General features: G+C 36.7%; 1 protein-coding gene across 17 annotated transcripts in view; it reads right to left on the bottom strand.

Moving 5' to 3' along the window:
* prdm16 (PR domain containing 16) overlaps positions 1-17,607 on the bottom strand; it is a 252,325-nt gene extending 234,718 nt beyond the window's left edge. For 8 of the 17 annotated variants that reach the window (XM_077223733.1, XM_077223748.1, XM_077223734.1 and 5 more), the window contains exon 1: positions 17,508-17,607. In XM_077223733.1, coding sequence (XP_077079848.1) covers positions 17,508-17,580 — 73 coding nt within the window. In that variant the 5' untranslated portion in view covers positions 17,581-17,607. Of the gene's footprint in view, positions 1-2,833; positions 3,054-3,449; positions 3,461-17,507 lie in introns of those variants that run through there. The other 9 variants (XM_077223739.1, XM_077223753.1, XM_077223746.1 and 6 more) reach the window with 5 other exon arrangements.
* Between the last annotated feature and the right edge of the window lie 400 nt (positions 17,608-18,007).

Genomic DNA, 18,007 nt, shown 5'->3' with positions numbered 1-18,007 from the left:
ATCAGACTGAAATTATTAATGATTGAATGAACGCTCGAACCCAGAAAAATGTCCTTCAACATTGTTTTTCGTGACAGAGCAAGGCCTCGTTTGAGTTCATTATTTATACTCCAACTGTAGATGGTTTCAAAATAATACATATTTGTTTCCAATATTATTATAAACATATTACACAAATTACATCATACTTTTCCCCTAAATATTACAATTTAATTTAAATATGATTTTACCATTGCAAAACGGTTGCTAATGGTTCAAATAAATTACACAGAGAGAGAGAGAGAGAGAGAGAGAGAGAGAGAGAGAGAGAGAGAGAGAGAGAGAGAGAGAGCCTGTATCGGGCGAATATACCAGGGCGACAGATCAAACTCATTTCTCTGTGAAACTTAACTTAAATATCGTAAAACAATATATCAAAAGTATAGCTTGTACTAAGTGGTTGTAAATAAAACCACAGATTATTAATGTTAAATTAGAAAGTATTAAACGCTCGTCGAAAATGAATGAATGGCCTAATATTATGAATCAAGCTCTTGTAATACCTGCGTTTATGGCCACTTGATTCGTTCACTAATAGCAGAAGATCCAGTCGCCAGATGGGGAGTTGTGCCTTAGATCACACTTTAACCTGTTATAATATCGTTTAATTAAACACAATTATGGCTATGACATTTGATTGCACTGAGGAATGAGAAATAATTCAAAACAATGACCGTCGGTGTCTTTTAAAAACGTATAGCCTTTAAGAAGCTTCTCGGCTTTGATACTGACGAGACGGCAAACTTTTGCCTACAATTAGGCCTACAATAATAATAATAATATTAATAATTTTGCAATGTATTAATATTACATTATTTGCGTTTTAAAAAAATTGTTTGGACATATGTTTAAAAAATAATACAGGCTATGGGAAAAAAACAATGTGCTACATTTAAAGAATAATGCATTATGCTATAATAATAATAATTATTATATGTAATACACATTGTCATATTCTCTCTTTGTCATTTCAATTAAAATGAATGCAGATAAATTTAAAAATGTAGGCCTATTATATCTTTATGCATTCGTGAGCAACTGAGCTTATTGTGAACGCGGAAGCCCGTATAGAATAAACATCATAACTCAATGGTATCGCACACAGATTGAATGCAGTCATAAAGTAAATCTGTCGAATATAAATCTGGAAGAGCAGAACCCTAATGAGCTATTCAGAGAAACGAAAGGAAATAAGTTATAAATGAAAAAAAAGGAAAGCACAGAATAGTCAACGCCATATAGTCTTTAATAAGCGCTTGTTTTAGAAATTGAGATCAGGCCCTCAAACACAAAAACGAAACTATAATATCTCAGAGAAATGCACAATAAATACCATGGAATGTAAATAAAAGAAGGTCTGATAGGCTATATTGAACACTCTGGAGAGTTGTCGTGTCACTATACTGACCTCCAAAGAATTAATTTTGAATGACCAACAACAAAACCCGAAAAACGACAGTCTGACCTTTTAATAGCGATTCTCGTGAGTCCTCGCAAAACAAGTCTTGTGCGCTACAGAAGTCTGGAAGTGTGCATGAGAAAATACCGAGGCCCATATTTATGTCCCAAAACAAACTGAGTATGCCTTTCTCCCGGCAATATGAATCAACAGGTCATCAGGCCCACGCGGGCTTTACTGAAATTGTTCTTATAGCCTACTAAAATGTCTTCATATTTTCAATAAACGTCGTTGAAACATAGCTACAAGGTGAACATTTTACAAAACTGCTCAATGTTGCACATGTTTCAAACTAGATTACTATAGTTCAGGCTATCTTCAGTTAAAAATAAATTTGTTTTTATTTATCATTTCCTCTGGAACACACACACACATTAAAAACATAACCTCGTAACATGATACTTCATTAATAAACTTTTTAAATACTTAAATCATGTTGCAATTTAATGTTGTAATGGAGCCTTTCCTAATAAACTGTGCATTTAATGCTATAGTCGCATGCAAAAGTTTTACGGGCACTCAAAGTAAGAAAACAGTTTGACTGTGAAATCCTACCTATTACAAACAAGTCGGAATACAAAAGAAAGCCAAACAAACAATAAGCAAAGACATCGTGCCGAGTCCGAAGGAGATTTACACACTTTTCCTCGAGTCCAGAAAAGAGCTGACTCTATTTTCTTCAATACGCCATAGCCTATATGCATCATGGATTTGCCATTGCCGAGCCGCAACAGACCCCAGAGGACAAGGATTCCTAAATGCAACCTCTTAATTTTAGATTAACGGAAGAATTGTCCGTTTTTGTTTCATATTCCTTCTTCCTTAGCATCCAGTGTGCAGGCAGAAAGCTCTGGAGATCTCCACACTCAGTCTGTGCGTCCTGGGGTCCATGAGCAGTGCTACAGCGCCCACTATTTCAACAAGCAGGAATATGATTTCACAAGACCTGGAACCACTCAATAAAAAAAAGTTACTATCCCTTTCGACAACTCTCCGCTAACTTTCGTGTAACAATTCTCTACGGTTTCTCGACTTCGCTAAAAACACGAGAGGGAAACAGCACGGCATGGGAACGCTCTCCTGATCATTTCAGCCAAAGCACCATCACAAACGAAACTTCTGAACAAGCACGCTATACGGCAGCGTCTGGTTACGCGCGGCTCACGGAGAGTTTGAGCGATTTCAATGCAATTGAGAGCTGGAAAACAAACGCACCGGACAAAGACACGCTCTCAGCAGGAACTGATCAATGAAAATGACACTTTGGTGATGTGCGCAAGGGTTCAAAGTACCGCGCGGCCGCTCAGGAGCGAAAGAAGCGCAAGAAGGACCTACTTTTGGCCAGTTTTCTCGCCCTCGCCTTGGATCTCATCTTGTCGGCTTGTAGATTCCTCGCGTCCTCCTTGAGCTCAGAAGCAGCAGCAGCGCTATCTTCATCTCACGAGCATTGTCAGTTTGGACACCTTCGCACATGCGCACAGGCCATTCAATCTGACACCCTCGTCAGGGCCAAAAACTTTCCAATGTATTCATCATCATCACTTTTTGTCCTATCGTGTCTCCTTTAGATCACTTATCTCTTTCCCTCCTCCTCCACTCGCTCCGCAACATCTCGGATCGCCCCCCACCTCCCCTTCTTGAGCTCCTGAGGAGGAATAAGTGCTATTTTTCAGGGACCTGCGGAATTCGGACACTGGACATTGAATCCTGGATGGGGTCAAGGTCGCAGCCCTCAAACGCAAGGTGATCACGAACATTTCATGCACCCGACGATTTTAAAGCATGAACATGTTGTTGCAAAATATGTAATAATGTGAAGCATATTCCTTCATAAAATAAATTATTTATCTACAGTAGTAGTATTCATGTTGTTCAGAAAATAAATTATTTGGACGTTCTCTGGGCATATTACTCATTTTGTAATAGTAATTTATTGTGAAAGTCTCTGTACCTGATGTGGATGTAAGAACATTGATGAGTGCCTCATATTTAAATAAAATAAAATAAACTATTAACATTATTAATTTAGGTGCGTTCTATAAATAGGTAAAAGGTGTGTTCAGTTTCAATGTTGCTATTGAGAGCCACCCGAGTCTCCGCGCGCTAGACTCCAGACGGCCAGGAGCTCCCGCGTGCGTGCGTGCGTGCGTGCATGTGTGTGTGTGTGTGTGTGTATAAGAGAGAGAGAGAGAGAGAGCGAGAGAGCGAAAGAGTCTGTGTATGTATGTGTGTAATGTTAAAAGAGTAGAAATACTGTATGTATGAGTGCATGCGTGGGATCCGCACTGAGATGTTATATTAATATAAACTCACTCTTAAAACAATGCATTCTGGGTCTTGTTTGGGTTTTAGGTCTCGATTAGGTTTTGTACATCAGTATTTGGTATATACAAATTGGTGGCAGTTTATGTGCAGGTAAAGCAAGCAGGGAACGACAAGGCAACCGTTTCACTCATGTAAGTATGATTCTGTTGAATTATTTGTTTTACATATAGACTAGGCTACTGTATATATCTAAACTGCATGTGCACATTCGTTGCATTTGAAGACTGTAGGCGTGCTGTCAGAATCAAGCCTCATAGCAGGCTCAACATTTTCTGCAGTTGGCACTTAATATAGATCCTGCTAGACACGTCAAAAGATAGGAGTCAGTATGATGCGGAAAGGTACTGTCGGAAATTATCCGGATTGAAAACTCAATATTTGCATTATTAAAAACTATAATGCAGGCTGCCGGGTTTTGTCCACAATATAATGTAATTCTATATTATTATTATTATTATTGTTATTTATCAATTGTTTTGGAGATCATAGTACAATATTAAGATGAAGGATATTAACCTTACAGTTTATATGTATTATTTCTCTTTGAAGTTAGAAGAGCATTCTGCAGTAAAACGGGTGTCGTTTTGTCATGAGATCCCGTGGGAGCTCGTGAGCTCATGCAGGTGTCTTAAAGAAATTTAAAGCCGCCATTAACAGTCATGTGTGTCCACTAACTTTGAGGATCGCTGTCAGTCTTTTTCCGTTGATATCATTTGAGGCATTATAGGTTTCTCTTTTTTTAATTATTATTATTATTGGGTTTTATGAATATGAGGATATTAAATAATATGATTTAGAGGTCCGAACTGCTTCCGTATTAAAAGCAATACATATGATTGTAAACATGGGTACATAGGTATATTGTGAAACATGTCTAAAACGATGCTTTTTCTCAAATAAACGTTTTAGGCCGAATGAGGCACGGGACGTTTATGTAGGCTATGCGTAATTATCGGTGGATTGGCTCGGTTGAATTTTGTGCATCAAACTCCAGAGCCTATTTCATTCATTAATGAAACAATAATTTGGCTCATCTGCTTTTGGCGTGTTGAAAAGGTTTAGATGGACTAACAAGGCAAAATGCTTTAAACACTGTTACATATATTAACCCTGCCGTTATCTGCTCTGAAGGAAGAAGTGATCTTGTTACTAAGCCCTCACTAAAGAATGACATTTATTGGTTTATTGATTGACTCCATATTAAACGTTTTATCGGCAAAACCTTCTCTTGTCAAGACATATGATACAGTATGAAACACATATTGCCATTAAATCGGATATGTGATATAGATACAAAAAGTCGGAGTTTATTTCTTTAAATAATGCTTTTTCTTAATTACCCATAAATTATATTTGATCACGAGATGTAGTGTAGGCTATTAAAAAGTGACATTATTGTGTTGAATTATTAATTATGACAAAGACTAATTATTAATCTTTATATCATTTAGCTCATAAAATGTAACTGTTGTTATATTTTAGAGCGAGCAAAGATGACTTGATACACAGATATATGTATAAAAATTGTGCACTTTTTTTCTTTAGTAAAAGCTTGCTATTTGTCCATTCTTACACAATAATTCAAATGAAAATTTCCTTCACATATTGGGCTGGACTTTTTTTTCATATACGGCGCAACACCTTTGTAAAGGCATTTAACGTTAATTACACTTGTAAAGAAAAGTGTTGCTCCTCATCACTAGCTCATTGGGGAATAGTTTTCTGCGTCATTTAAACGTCTGCCTTTTTACAAGCTCCTGGAAACGTGATGGCTGTAACCACGCATTTGGACTATTTTCTTTCCAGATTGTTGCCATTTTCCTGTGGTTTAGCACAGGAAGGGAGGGATGCTGGCCCAGACCCCGGAAGAGAGGTGTTCTGCAAACCAGGCCTCAGGAACATCCACACTGAGAACTGATGCCAGTCACACAGTTTTTGTCATCTTAATTAGTTAAGGACCGCATTCAAGAGGGTTTGTCAACTATATATGTGTATGTATATATATATATATATATATATATATATATATATATATATATATATATATATATATATATATAGTTATACTGTATTTTTATTAACTTCACTAAGTCAAATAAAATGTAAACAGGCACCATTGTCTCGCTGTCATTGTGTTCAGTCTAATTAATTCTAATAAGACTTCAACATGTAAAGTGTTTTAATACAATATTTTGGGTTAAACTTACAAAAAGGCATTTTAACAAACTAGGAAGTTCTTTTTATTTTTCTATTGTTAATTGTATTTATGAGGTGACACTATAAAAAACTTATATGATCAATAAGTTATGACAACATGTTTTTTTCATTGCTTTAACTCATCAAAAAAAATATAAGTTATACAAGATTCAACTCATTTTTTAAGTCAGCTTAATTTAAGTATTTAAATTACGTTGAAATTACTTCGATCCAAGTTAATTGTGCTTCAAAAAATTAAGTCAGCAAAAAAAAAAAATAATTACAGTGTACTTTTGGGTTAATCGGAATCGGCACACATCGTTTAATTTCACCATACATTTATTTGAACAAAATGTTTCACTACTATGCATAGCCAGCTAATGATGAAAAATAGTATAAATAGCAACAAGTAAAAATAGATATAAAAATACTATTAGGCTAATACAAATAACAATAATTAATAATGTTTGACCGTTATAAATAAAACTGATTAGAATTAGATGGATGATATAAGTCTCTGTTGTTTTTGCTATACGTTCGTCGAAACAAATGAAACCAAATCTTTATTCATGGTAGGAAAGGGCTCGGCTTATGTGTTACGCACTGATAGGATCTCACCACACTCAATATGTGAAATGATATCCAGCCAGCAGTGGCCACAGTCTGAACACACGGGTTGGGGGGGAAACCCCACTTGTTGCGACAACTACGCCTGCGCTCTGATCTTTACATGCTAATACAGTGGATGTAATGGCAAAGTAAACACAACTTCATGATGACGGGGCTTCAGGCAAGCTCCCTCACTCTCTCCATTGTACACGAACAGTGTGTGTGTGTGTGTGTGTGTGTGTGTGTGTGTGTGTGTGTGTGTGTGTGTGTGTGTGTGTGTGTGTGTGTGTGTGTGTGTGTGTGTGTGAAGGAAAGAGGGAAATCAGAAAATTGGCAAAGGTACTCATTGGCTGTAGTAACAAAACACGATCAAAGGCAATGGTGGTTGCCGTAAACACTTTGAGAATGGAGAGGTGAGGCAGCGTAAACAGTGAAAACAAGCATGCGCATGTCGAACACTTACAAAAGCTGTTTTACAGATTGCAAGTGACTTCAATATATAGGCTATGTATATACATATTCCATCGCGCGCATTTGGATTGGTGACACGCCTGTGCCCTTATAACGTAAGGCACTTCACAGCTAATGAAACCGCGAGAGCAACTACCTACAGTTAAGTTCCCTGGGTAATTATTAGCCATTAATTGGGTTCAAGACCTTGGGAGTGTATGGGAAATAGGAAATCTGACCACTAATCCTAGACAGACTTTTTTTCCTCCGTTGTCCCTCGTTCAAAGCGAAGGACTATACGGGCGCCACGGACTACTTAATTCACACACAACCTACAAACAAGATCTAAACATGCATTATAACCTGATCCATACATAACCTTCAAACAGATTATCTCAATATCCCAACACATTATGTGCAAATACAACATAACCTACAAACACATTACAGTATAGCATTACCAAAGACATTTGACCATCGTCAAACACAGCATTTCACAAAGTAATCCACATTTGACCTACAAACACTTTATTTTCACATAAAATAAAGTAGGCTACATCTCATACAAATACATAACCTAATGCAATAATTTATTGTCAGTTAAAAAAGATTTTTTATCTATGTTTCCAAAACTGACATGTTTGTAAAATTGATACGCGCTTTTCATGCCTGTAGTCTGTCATTGCAGTGCTGTTTAATATAGTCAAATTAAATAATAGGCTACAATGATATTGTTTGCATAATAACAGTGCTTTAATTGAACAACAGTGTAACAGCTGTAAAATAGAGCACAACCCCATGCATATGATGCATATGATACAAAAGTCACAAGTCTTGTTGAATAAGCGGCATGGCATGTTACATTAATTATGCTGCAATGATTCGCCCGCTTTCATCACGGATCTTCATAACCGCTTGTGATTAATTGCGCTGGAGGAAATTGCGTTAAGTGCTTTTCCTGTCAAAATCCAGTCTCGGAAAGGTAAATTTCGATGTTGTCGTTGTTATTGTTGTCATCCCTGCAGATGAAAAGAGACGGAGTCTGGAGACTTCATGGAAACGCACATGTGAGGATCGCCCGAGGCAAGCAAAAGAAAATTACCCCGTGCAGAAACGACCCCTAATATGATGTGATCAATCACTCTGTCTGCGGGAACACCACAGTCTCGTTACATCCCAAATATGTGCTCATATATCGGCAAACAGATGATCAAATGATCTGATGTCTGGTCTCTTGATATGCTAGAGTCAGTGCAGGTGTGCAAACATTGTACTGACACAAATGGGATGTAGGCTATATGTGATTTTTACAACAACAATAAACAAATAAAAAAATATGTATGTATTTTATTAATATTATATATATATATATATATATATATATATATATATATATATATATATATATATATATATATATATATATATATATATATAACACATTTAAATGTTTGAATACAAATGCATTAATTTGATAGCAATACACCAAATCAATAATAATATACCTTAAATCTGTTAATTTTTTTTTTTATTCCCTCTTAATTTTTTTCTTCAGCCTGAAGTAAAGAGTATTCAACATAGCTATTCAAATTATTAATTCGTTGTACTTTCTAATAATTCTGCTACAATTGTTTGTATGATGTTACAATCGAATTCAACGTGTTTAAGATGAAAACACATGCAGTTCTTACATGTCAGTAAAATTAGATCGATGCGAATCCCATAAAAACTCTGAGTGGCTATGTTATTCTTATAATATTATGGTCTTTGTTTAGGCATCATTATTTTTGGTTACACTTTATTTTAAGGTGACGTAAAATAAGAACGGAGTAGCCTAATATTACTTAGAGAGTTACGGTTGGGGTTGGGTTTTGTTTTAGGGTCAGTTACGTGTAATTATGGATCATTCACTGTTATAACTATTATAATTACATGTAGTAACGTGTAACTACGTAACCTTAAAATAAAGTGCTACCTTATTTATTTTTAAATCATTATATCAACATTAATCATTTAAAGACACACTTAAAATATTGTTGCATGCAATCTGTCTTTATTTTAAAAATAAAGAGTCATGCGACAAATTTCAATATTTCCCCAGGGCCTTTACTGTGGTATTCTGATGACCAGGGCTAAATGAAAAGGTTAATTAATCATTTATTACATTTAAGAGCGTTGTGTCCAATAACATTCTGTTTTTGCTCAATAGTACGCACGGGGTAAATGGCTGAAGGGCATCAGCAGAAGTCTCGGGAATAAACTGCGTCTGTCAATGGTGCGTGACGGGACACATGATGTTTGAAAATCTAAGCCCACTCACACAACTCGCAAAAGCTTGATCGATTAAATACATTTTGACATGAATCGGCGATTTCAACTCAGACGTGCCACTCTAGCAGAAGATAAGAGACACATCTACACAATCTGAGCTTTTGAATGAAGGGTAACACTTTATTTTACAGTGTCCTTGTTACATATCCTAACTAGTAATAACAGTAAATTATGCATAATTACATGCAACTAACCCTCAACCAAATTGTAACCTAACCCTATAGTAAGTACATGTAGTTGCTTAATATTACTCAGTACTTAAATATATAATTACACTGTAACAATGACACCTTAAAAAAAAAGCGTAACCCTTAATTTTAAGGTGTCATTGTTACAGCGTAATTATATATTTAGGTAGGCTACTCAGTAATATTAATTAACAACATACTTACTATAGTGTTGGGGTAGGATTAGGGATTGGTTGAGTATTAGTTGCAATTGTAATTATGCCTAATTTACTGTTATTACTATGGTAAGTACATGTAACATGTAACAAGGACACTGTTAAAGAAAGCATTACCAAGTTTACTTTTCATGAGGTAAAAATGCTGCCTTTTTGTGCACAGCGGGTTTAATTCAACAACTCAGTAATTAATGTTCTTGAAACCCTTCCAAACCTGTTAATTTTTATTTATAGATACACACTAAACACACATGTATAGCCTACACTTATTATAGGCTATCTATAACATAACAAGGCTTGGCAGAGGGGGTTGGTTAAATGTCTGACGTATGAATGGCAACATTAATTAATTTAAACACTAACCAAAAATCAAAGCCCCCCTAATGAATTCATTGCTCAGGCTGAGTGTTGACTTTGACTTGCAGATGGGACTGCCTGAGTGGCTCATAAATGGAAGAGAGCAGGTTTCAGTGAAAGACCTCTCAGTGTTCCCCTCCTCTTTCTCATCAGCCCTTCCTGGAGTGACTGTGCATAGTTTCCTTTTGATTAGGACCATCTCCTCACCAGACGTCCCAGCAAAATCAACACATTTGTGCTTTTGCATACATGGAGGCCCCAGAGTCATGACAGGAGCTAAACATCATTAGGTCAAGCATGTGAAGGTGTAGTATAAATTAAAAAAATAGTGAAATTGTGTACTGTTGAAGAAGGCCTTGTGGTTACATAGGGAGGCAGAACTTACATTTTCTCCATTTCTCATATTTTGTTTGGGGGAATAAAAGAAAAAAAAGCAGTTTGCAGTCGTTAAAGAGCTTTCACAACAGAGAAACCCATGCACATTAGCTTGTGAGGGAACGTCATGACAGTTGACAAATATGTAACGAACACAAAGAATACCAAACCAATGCAAATACCAGTGAGACATGCCCTCAAACACACTCACACAAAGACACCAACACACACAGACTCAAACACACACTCTCGCAGTGGTAAATCACTCTTATTGTCCCTCGTTTAAGCTGAAGACTCCCTCTCGTTGCTTATGCGCTGCTGGGATTAAGACTTGAGCTGGGCTGCTTATTTACCTGTTTATGAGTTTTATTAGGCAGTCGATCTGAGGCAGTGTGCGTGTGACAGCAAGATTAATCAGCTGCTGCTCCGGCCAAACTACACACATGCAAACACCTCACTCTCTGGCGCTCATTTCCTCTAAACAGCAGAGATAGATTTCTACTGCTTTGAGGAGAATGCGACCTATTCCTGAAGACAAACCAAAGATAACCAGTTCACTCAAAACGACCACTCTTGTTTTAGTTTAAGATATTACCAAGAATGTAAATGGATAAAATTTCCTTATCCAGTTAAAATGCCCTATAACGCATTAAAATGTATGCACCTATTAAAGGGATAGTTCACCCAAAAATAAAAAAAATTCTATCATTAATAATTACTCGCCCTCATGCCTCATTTACAGCTACGCATGATTTGACGCTTCAAAAATGTCAAAGAGATGGTAAAATTAATCCATATGAATTGAGCAGTTTAGTCCAAATTTTCTGAAGATACACAATCGCTTTAAATGATGAACAGATTTAGGCTTTTAATCACATATAAACATTCATCAACTCACACACTGTTTGTTCTCACGTATCTGAACAAAGAAGCCTGAATTAAATATGTTCATCATTTAAAGCGATCGTGTCTCTTCAGAAAAATTCATATTGATTGGTTTTGCAATCTGTTCATGCACTTATTGAAGCGTCAAAGTGGTAGTTGCCTATATGTCAATGGAGAGACAGAAATCCCTGAGATTTCAATAAAAAGATCTTCATTTGTGTTCCGAAGATGAACAAAAGTCTTACGGGGTTGGAACAACATGAGTGTGAGTAATTGATGACAGAAGTAAAATTCTTTGGGTGAACTATCCCTTTAAGAATATTAGAAAATAAATGTGTAATGCACAATTTCAGTCTTTGGAATATTCTTTGGAAGCAGTGAGTTGTGAAAAGTGTAAAGAAATGAAATCCACTAAAGAGTTCAGCAATCATAATTCATTTCCCAATACATAATGAACTGGAATACTGAGTGGGAGTTTTGATTCCAATCTGTGTGATGAAGCTTGAATATCTCAAATTACAAATTCATCTTCAGAATACAACAGCAAAGAGCACAGACATTAACATGGTCCGTTTCCAGGAACATACAACATTTTTGCCTAATATCAGCTTTTGTATTGTATTGCTTTGATTTGCTACGATCTGAAGCAATTCTTTGAAGTTGTGTTTGGACACTGTGCACCATACATACTGTAAACATGTCTGAATATCACTGCATTAGATAACAAAATATCAAACCAAGCCATATTTATTTGAGTGAAAGCAAACAAAACATCACAAAAAGACAGCTGTTTGGTTTCAAATTGATAAAGCAATAGATACACTGATCAAAAAGAAGACAAAAAGTATTTGGACTCTTTCTGTTTGTCAAACATGATCATGGTTCATGTGATGAACTACACTTGTGGTTACCCGCCTAGGACACTGAAAGTCACTGACACAACAATTGATTAAAAAATGGCTCAGAAAAGCTAGAGGCATTTGTTTGAGATTGTATTTAATGCAGTGACATTTATGCATTTTAAATTGTGACTTTTAAGTGTTTTAAATTAAATAGCTGCTTTACTGTGTAGTTCCTCATGTGGGACTGCTATTAGTGTCTAAAGACTGCCCTCCTGTGTTCCTCATACAAAGTGATTCAGTTTGTCCCACCACCAACTCCACCAATTCAGCATTCCTTCTCCTCTCCCGTCATTCCCAGCATCCCAGGCCACTGTACGCCGTGTGTTACATTGTTTCAAATTCCATCCTACCTCATAATCCTTACTCACTAAGAGCATTCGACACTGATCCAGAAACAGCACACTGCCACTATTGAAGTTTACTCCAGACGCAGCTTATGAAGAGTCTGTTTTGTAAAGAAAATTGTGTGGGGATGAATTCTGGATAAGAAAGAGTTTTACCTCACCATTTCTTTTCATACTTATCAAAAGACGCGTAAGATTCAAGTTCATACCTGCCTCCCTCAGAATAAAATAAAGATGGACACCAATTAATTTCAGTAATGAGCATTTTTATGTACAGTATAAATGAGTCTTAAAACGTATAAGCTTACAAGATTAAAAATGAACATACAGATAAAAAAAGAAACGACAAGTGCAAGGACAGAATCTTATTTCTGAACAAAATATCTTATTTTAAGCCAATGCATGGTGTGAAATTTAAAAATATAGGCCCGGTTTTACACATAGAGCTTAGATTAAGCCAGAATTAGGCCAGTTCACATAGGGCATTTGAAGGAATAGTTCACTTAAAAATCAAAATTCTGTTATCATTTACTCACCCTCAAGTTGTTTCAAACTTGTATGAATTTATTTCTTCTGCTGAACACAAAGGAAGATCATTTGAAGAATGTAGGTAACCAGACAGTTGATGAACCCTATTGACTTCTATTGTAGGAAAAAAATACTATGGAACTCAATGGGGTCCATCAACTGTTTGGTTACCGACATTCTTCAAAATATCTTCCTAAAACAGCTCAAGCATGCATTTTAGTCTGGGTCTAGGCTTAAGCCTTGTCTGTGAAACAAGACAAGACAAGACAAAATAAAGACTTATATCAAAGGGAGCATATACAGAGCAACAGAATATATTACATTGCATGTACACTCTTAAAAAATAAAGGTTCTTAATGGGCACCAATGGTTCCATTAAGAATCTTTATTATCCATGGAACCTTTCCATTGCACAAAAGGTTCTTTATTGTGTAAAAACGTTCTTTAGATTGTTTAAAATGTTCTTCACACCAAGAAAACAAAATGTGTTCTTTCAAAAACTGAACCAAAAATGGTTCTTCAAATGACATTACTGCGAAAACACCCTTCCGGAATCTTTATTTATTAAGAGTTTAGTGTAGTCATGTTACACATTATGTCTTACACTCTTTCTTCCATCATGCTCAAGTTGCAATATACAAATGGAGCAAAGGAAGGCACGCAAAATATGAATGAATTTGCGTGCATGTCTTGCATTCTGTCACCGGCTGAGTTTAAGCAGGCGTTCACTCGCGGCTCAGAGGGGAGCTCGGCTAGCCGTAGAGGAATGTTGTATCTACACGGCCCTGGATGGCTTAAAACTCCACAACTCATGTCGTACCTACCACATAGCCAGTGAACTCTCCAGCGCTTTACTCATAATAACTACGGCTTTAAAAACATGCTCTCTTGGCTATTATGATTATTCTGTGAGACAAATGCAGCCTATGACAAGTGTTGGCGGTGCAGTTGCGTTTTTCTTAAAGGTACACTTAAAGGTACACGCTCAAAAACAGAGTTGTTAATGTTTAAAAAATAGAAAATACGCTCAAAGCGTTAAACGCAGATGGTCGCCAGTCAGTGTGTGAGAGAGATGGAGGGACGTAGAGAGCAAAAAGGAAAAGTGAAAGAGTGTAAGGGGGAAAATGAAGTGTGAACAAAGAATAAATCTTTCTGCAAATAGCCTACTTTTTTTCTCCACTTTTCCAGGATCGAGTTATGCTTTGCTTTAATTAAAATGTATTTCTCTCCAAGATGGAGGCATGTGGATTGGCCCGACCCAGGCCATGATGCCAACCTTTCAGACCTTTATTTAGACTCCACTCTGCGAACGTCACCACAACCATTAATCAACATTCCTGTCAGCTTTTCTATCCAATTTATTCACGTCTTCTTTCCGAGGGGATAGATTTGTCCAAAAGGGTGGCTGGGAGAGTGAATCTCTTTGAATCAACAACACCTTTCAAAACTAAACCTTTGGAAAAACGCACATCAACTTACATTTTCGAAACGCAAAACAAAAAAAACAAAAAAAAACTTGCCTGTACATACAATTCACTGCAGTTTCCAGCTGAAATGAACAGAGACACTACAACACCAACAACTTTTATTCCATTTCACAAAAATTACAATTACAGGGACATATTAGGCATATCAACTTTTCACACAATACTACCTAAAACACTATTACCATAGTGCATGATTTGTAAACTAATACGTTTTAACGTTTGGATTAGGCCTACATATCCAGTACCATGTGTATGGATTTCTAATGCAGGCTAGTATCCTATCCATCGAAATCCAATGAAACATGGTTCAACAAAACAAAGTAAAAAGTTTTTTGTTTTTTTTTCTTGAGCAAATTCACTTGCTCTGACGTTTGCTTTTGTTAACCCTACTGGTTAAGTTTAGGATATGGTTTAACGTAGGTGGTGCTTCGTTTTCAAACGCTATAGAACACTAACCTTTAAGCACCTAATTTCATTTCTGAAGTACAGCTATCAGTTTATCAGTCTATCATCAGTTTTTGAGAGAATTGAATGTGCTTTTAGTGCCACTTACAAGACATTTCACTTTGAAACTGCCACAAGAAGCAAGGTAATCTTTTTTTTGCAAAAGGGTCAACAAATGCATGTATTTTTCATGAGCAACTAATTAACTTTGGAAAAGCAATTTTTCCCTCAAATTGTTCACATTTGAAACAGGATTTTAGGTGTCTGGTGACAAGGTAACTACTTAACCCATTAATAGAAGGATTTTTACTTTAGAAAAAATAGAAAGTAAGACTCAACAACTGGACCACACATGGAGAGGGCTAAACTCTAATGTGTGCAATGTCAAGGATTTGTTCACTGAAGCTTTCAAATCTGAGGCCGGCCCAGGCTGTCGGGAGCGCGGGATTGTGGGTAATAGGGGCAGCTCTGTGCCCGGTCAGCCCTGCTGGACACACGTTTGAGTGAGCAGACACAGGGCACCGTCTGTGCGTCCAGACCAGGGGCTATGCTTTTTTCCCCCCAATAGCTCTAAACTCTTGTTGACAGATGAATCTTCCACTCCCTTCTCAGAGTCTCCTTCTCTTTCTCTCTCCTTTTCAAAAGCTCAACTGACCTGATGGAGAAGATCCTATTCTGTTCTGTTCCCCTTCACGTTTTGGCATCAGTTAATGTGTTTCCAACAACCAGACTTTTTTTTTTTTTTCTACACCGAAACCCGTGTTAGTGAGGAGTGGTTCTCAATCTTCTACCATACAACTTTATTTTTACCTTATTACCTTCTTCATCTCTTCCCACCTCTGATCTCTTTCTTTCTCCCCCCTTCATCTCACTCCTGAAAGAGCATCTCTGGCCACACAATAAGAGGCGAAGGGGGGGGGAGGAGGAATTTGCCGGCCTGGGACTGCACCTGGATGCCCAGAAAGGCCAGTCCTGCTGTGAGGAGCTATTGTTCGGCATGTCAGCGGCTCCCTGTTCTAATGTCCCTGTATATCATCATTGTGATTATGTCAGATGACTGGGGTGGCCCCTGCACCATGGAAAGCTTAAATGTGGACCCCGAGTCCCACTGGATGAAATCTTAGCACTTAACCCAAGCTATGAGCATTGTGTACCGCGGGAGGGGTTTTTCCTCTTTCTCCCTCTCTCGCTCTCTTCCCATTTTTTTCACTTTCTCCTATTCTTTTTAAAAGGCCTTACTCGCTTGACCATTCATTCTGTCTTTTACAGCTTTTCTTTGTGATCTTTGCCTCAGTTCGGTGTGGGACAGGAATCTCAAAAGCACCTGTCTCCTCAAGTTCCACATTATATTAAAGGGAAGAACAAAGTTCATGCCACCAGGTCAAAATGCTATTTTCTTTCAAAATGATGACTTTTCACAGTATATTTATGAAAAGGTACTCAATATATTTATAAGCGTTTGTTTACTGACAAATGATTAATTACATACACTAATGCATTAATGAATAGTCATAAAAGAATAGCGAGAGAGAGAGAGAAATTCAGCATTTAAAATAATAAATTTACTATTTGCACTTTTTTACATTGATAGGCAGCTGCCATTTTTTCTGCATATTTCACAAATGTATTTTTTTTACAGTGTATGATGTGCTAAGTAATTTAAATGATTTACTAGCAGCTTGCGTCAGCTCAAACCCTCTTTCGGCGTTAAAAAACTACTCTCAGGATTTGCTAAAGACACATAGTGAAAAATTAGCGCAAAAAATATTTGATTTTGTGGCTGACCTTATTGCATATGCATTTGTAGGAGTTTTCTTTTCAGAACCAAAATTTATGGGAGGAGAGTAATTAAATCATGCAAGGTGTTTTACTTAGGTTTGTGCTAGTCGAGTTACTGGTATTTCCGCCATTATTTACCGCCCAAAACAGCACATCTTAAACTAGCAGCTAATTTGCGCTGCTCTTAGTAGATTGTGTTGGTCATTATGGAAATTATCCGGGCGTCCGGCTGCGTCTGTGTTCTTCAACTCTCGCGTCGTCAGTAGATCATCTGCAGAACTTTCCATCAGTGCTTTTTTGGAATTGCGCTCTCCAATAATTTGCCCTGTTTAGTAAATCTGCCCCTATGTATTTGAACATACTAATCTGATAGCGTAGTATTTCGCATACTGTATTTCATACGGAGTGACTTATTATTTTTTACATAGGTTCTTATTTAAAGATAACCATTTTCTGTTCTGCTTTTTAGTCACTATTTAAAGCCTTGTTTAGGGAATGTTTTTATTTTCTATGCATATTGAAGCATCTCTTTTACTGAAGTTTTTTTTTAAAACACCCCTTGATTCCAAAAGCCCTGTGAAAAATAGCACTTACCCCAGAACTCTTGTCCCCCGTGTATCTGGGTTGATTTCCCAAGACTTAGCACAGGACAACCCAAATTCATCATTACACCGCCTCCAGTGCACTATACTGAAAGAAAACATGCATGCATTATTAAATAAAGAATATCTTATAGTCATTCTTCCAAAGTTGCACTTCCTATAAGAATGATCACCTTGTCTGAAGTGTGATACATTTGGAATGTGCCATATTTATGGTTCAAAATGAGATTTTAAGGGTTACACTTAAAAAAAATAGATATGTTAATTGCGCTTTAAATGTTTGGTCACACATGTTGGTGTTGATGTTGCCATATATTTATGTATAATTACATTTAAAATTACAAAATAATTCTAATTAACTACATGTACATTTTGGAGTGTCAGTATTTTTAAGCTGCTTGTAATTACATAGTTCTTGTTAATAATATAGTAAGTCATTTTAGTAATGTGTAGTATGTGTGACACAAACACTAAAATGAAGCATTACCAAAA

Source organism: Siphateles boraxobius, unplaced genomic scaffold (assembly GCF_051911475.1).
Source record: "Siphateles boraxobius isolate OS27281-9 unplaced genomic scaffold, OSU_SipBor_1 9, whole genome shotgun sequence".
NCBI lineage: Eukaryota > Metazoa > Chordata > Actinopteri > Cypriniformes > Leuciscidae > Siphateles > Siphateles boraxobius.
This window is presented reverse-complemented; position numbering and strand designations above follow the sequence as displayed.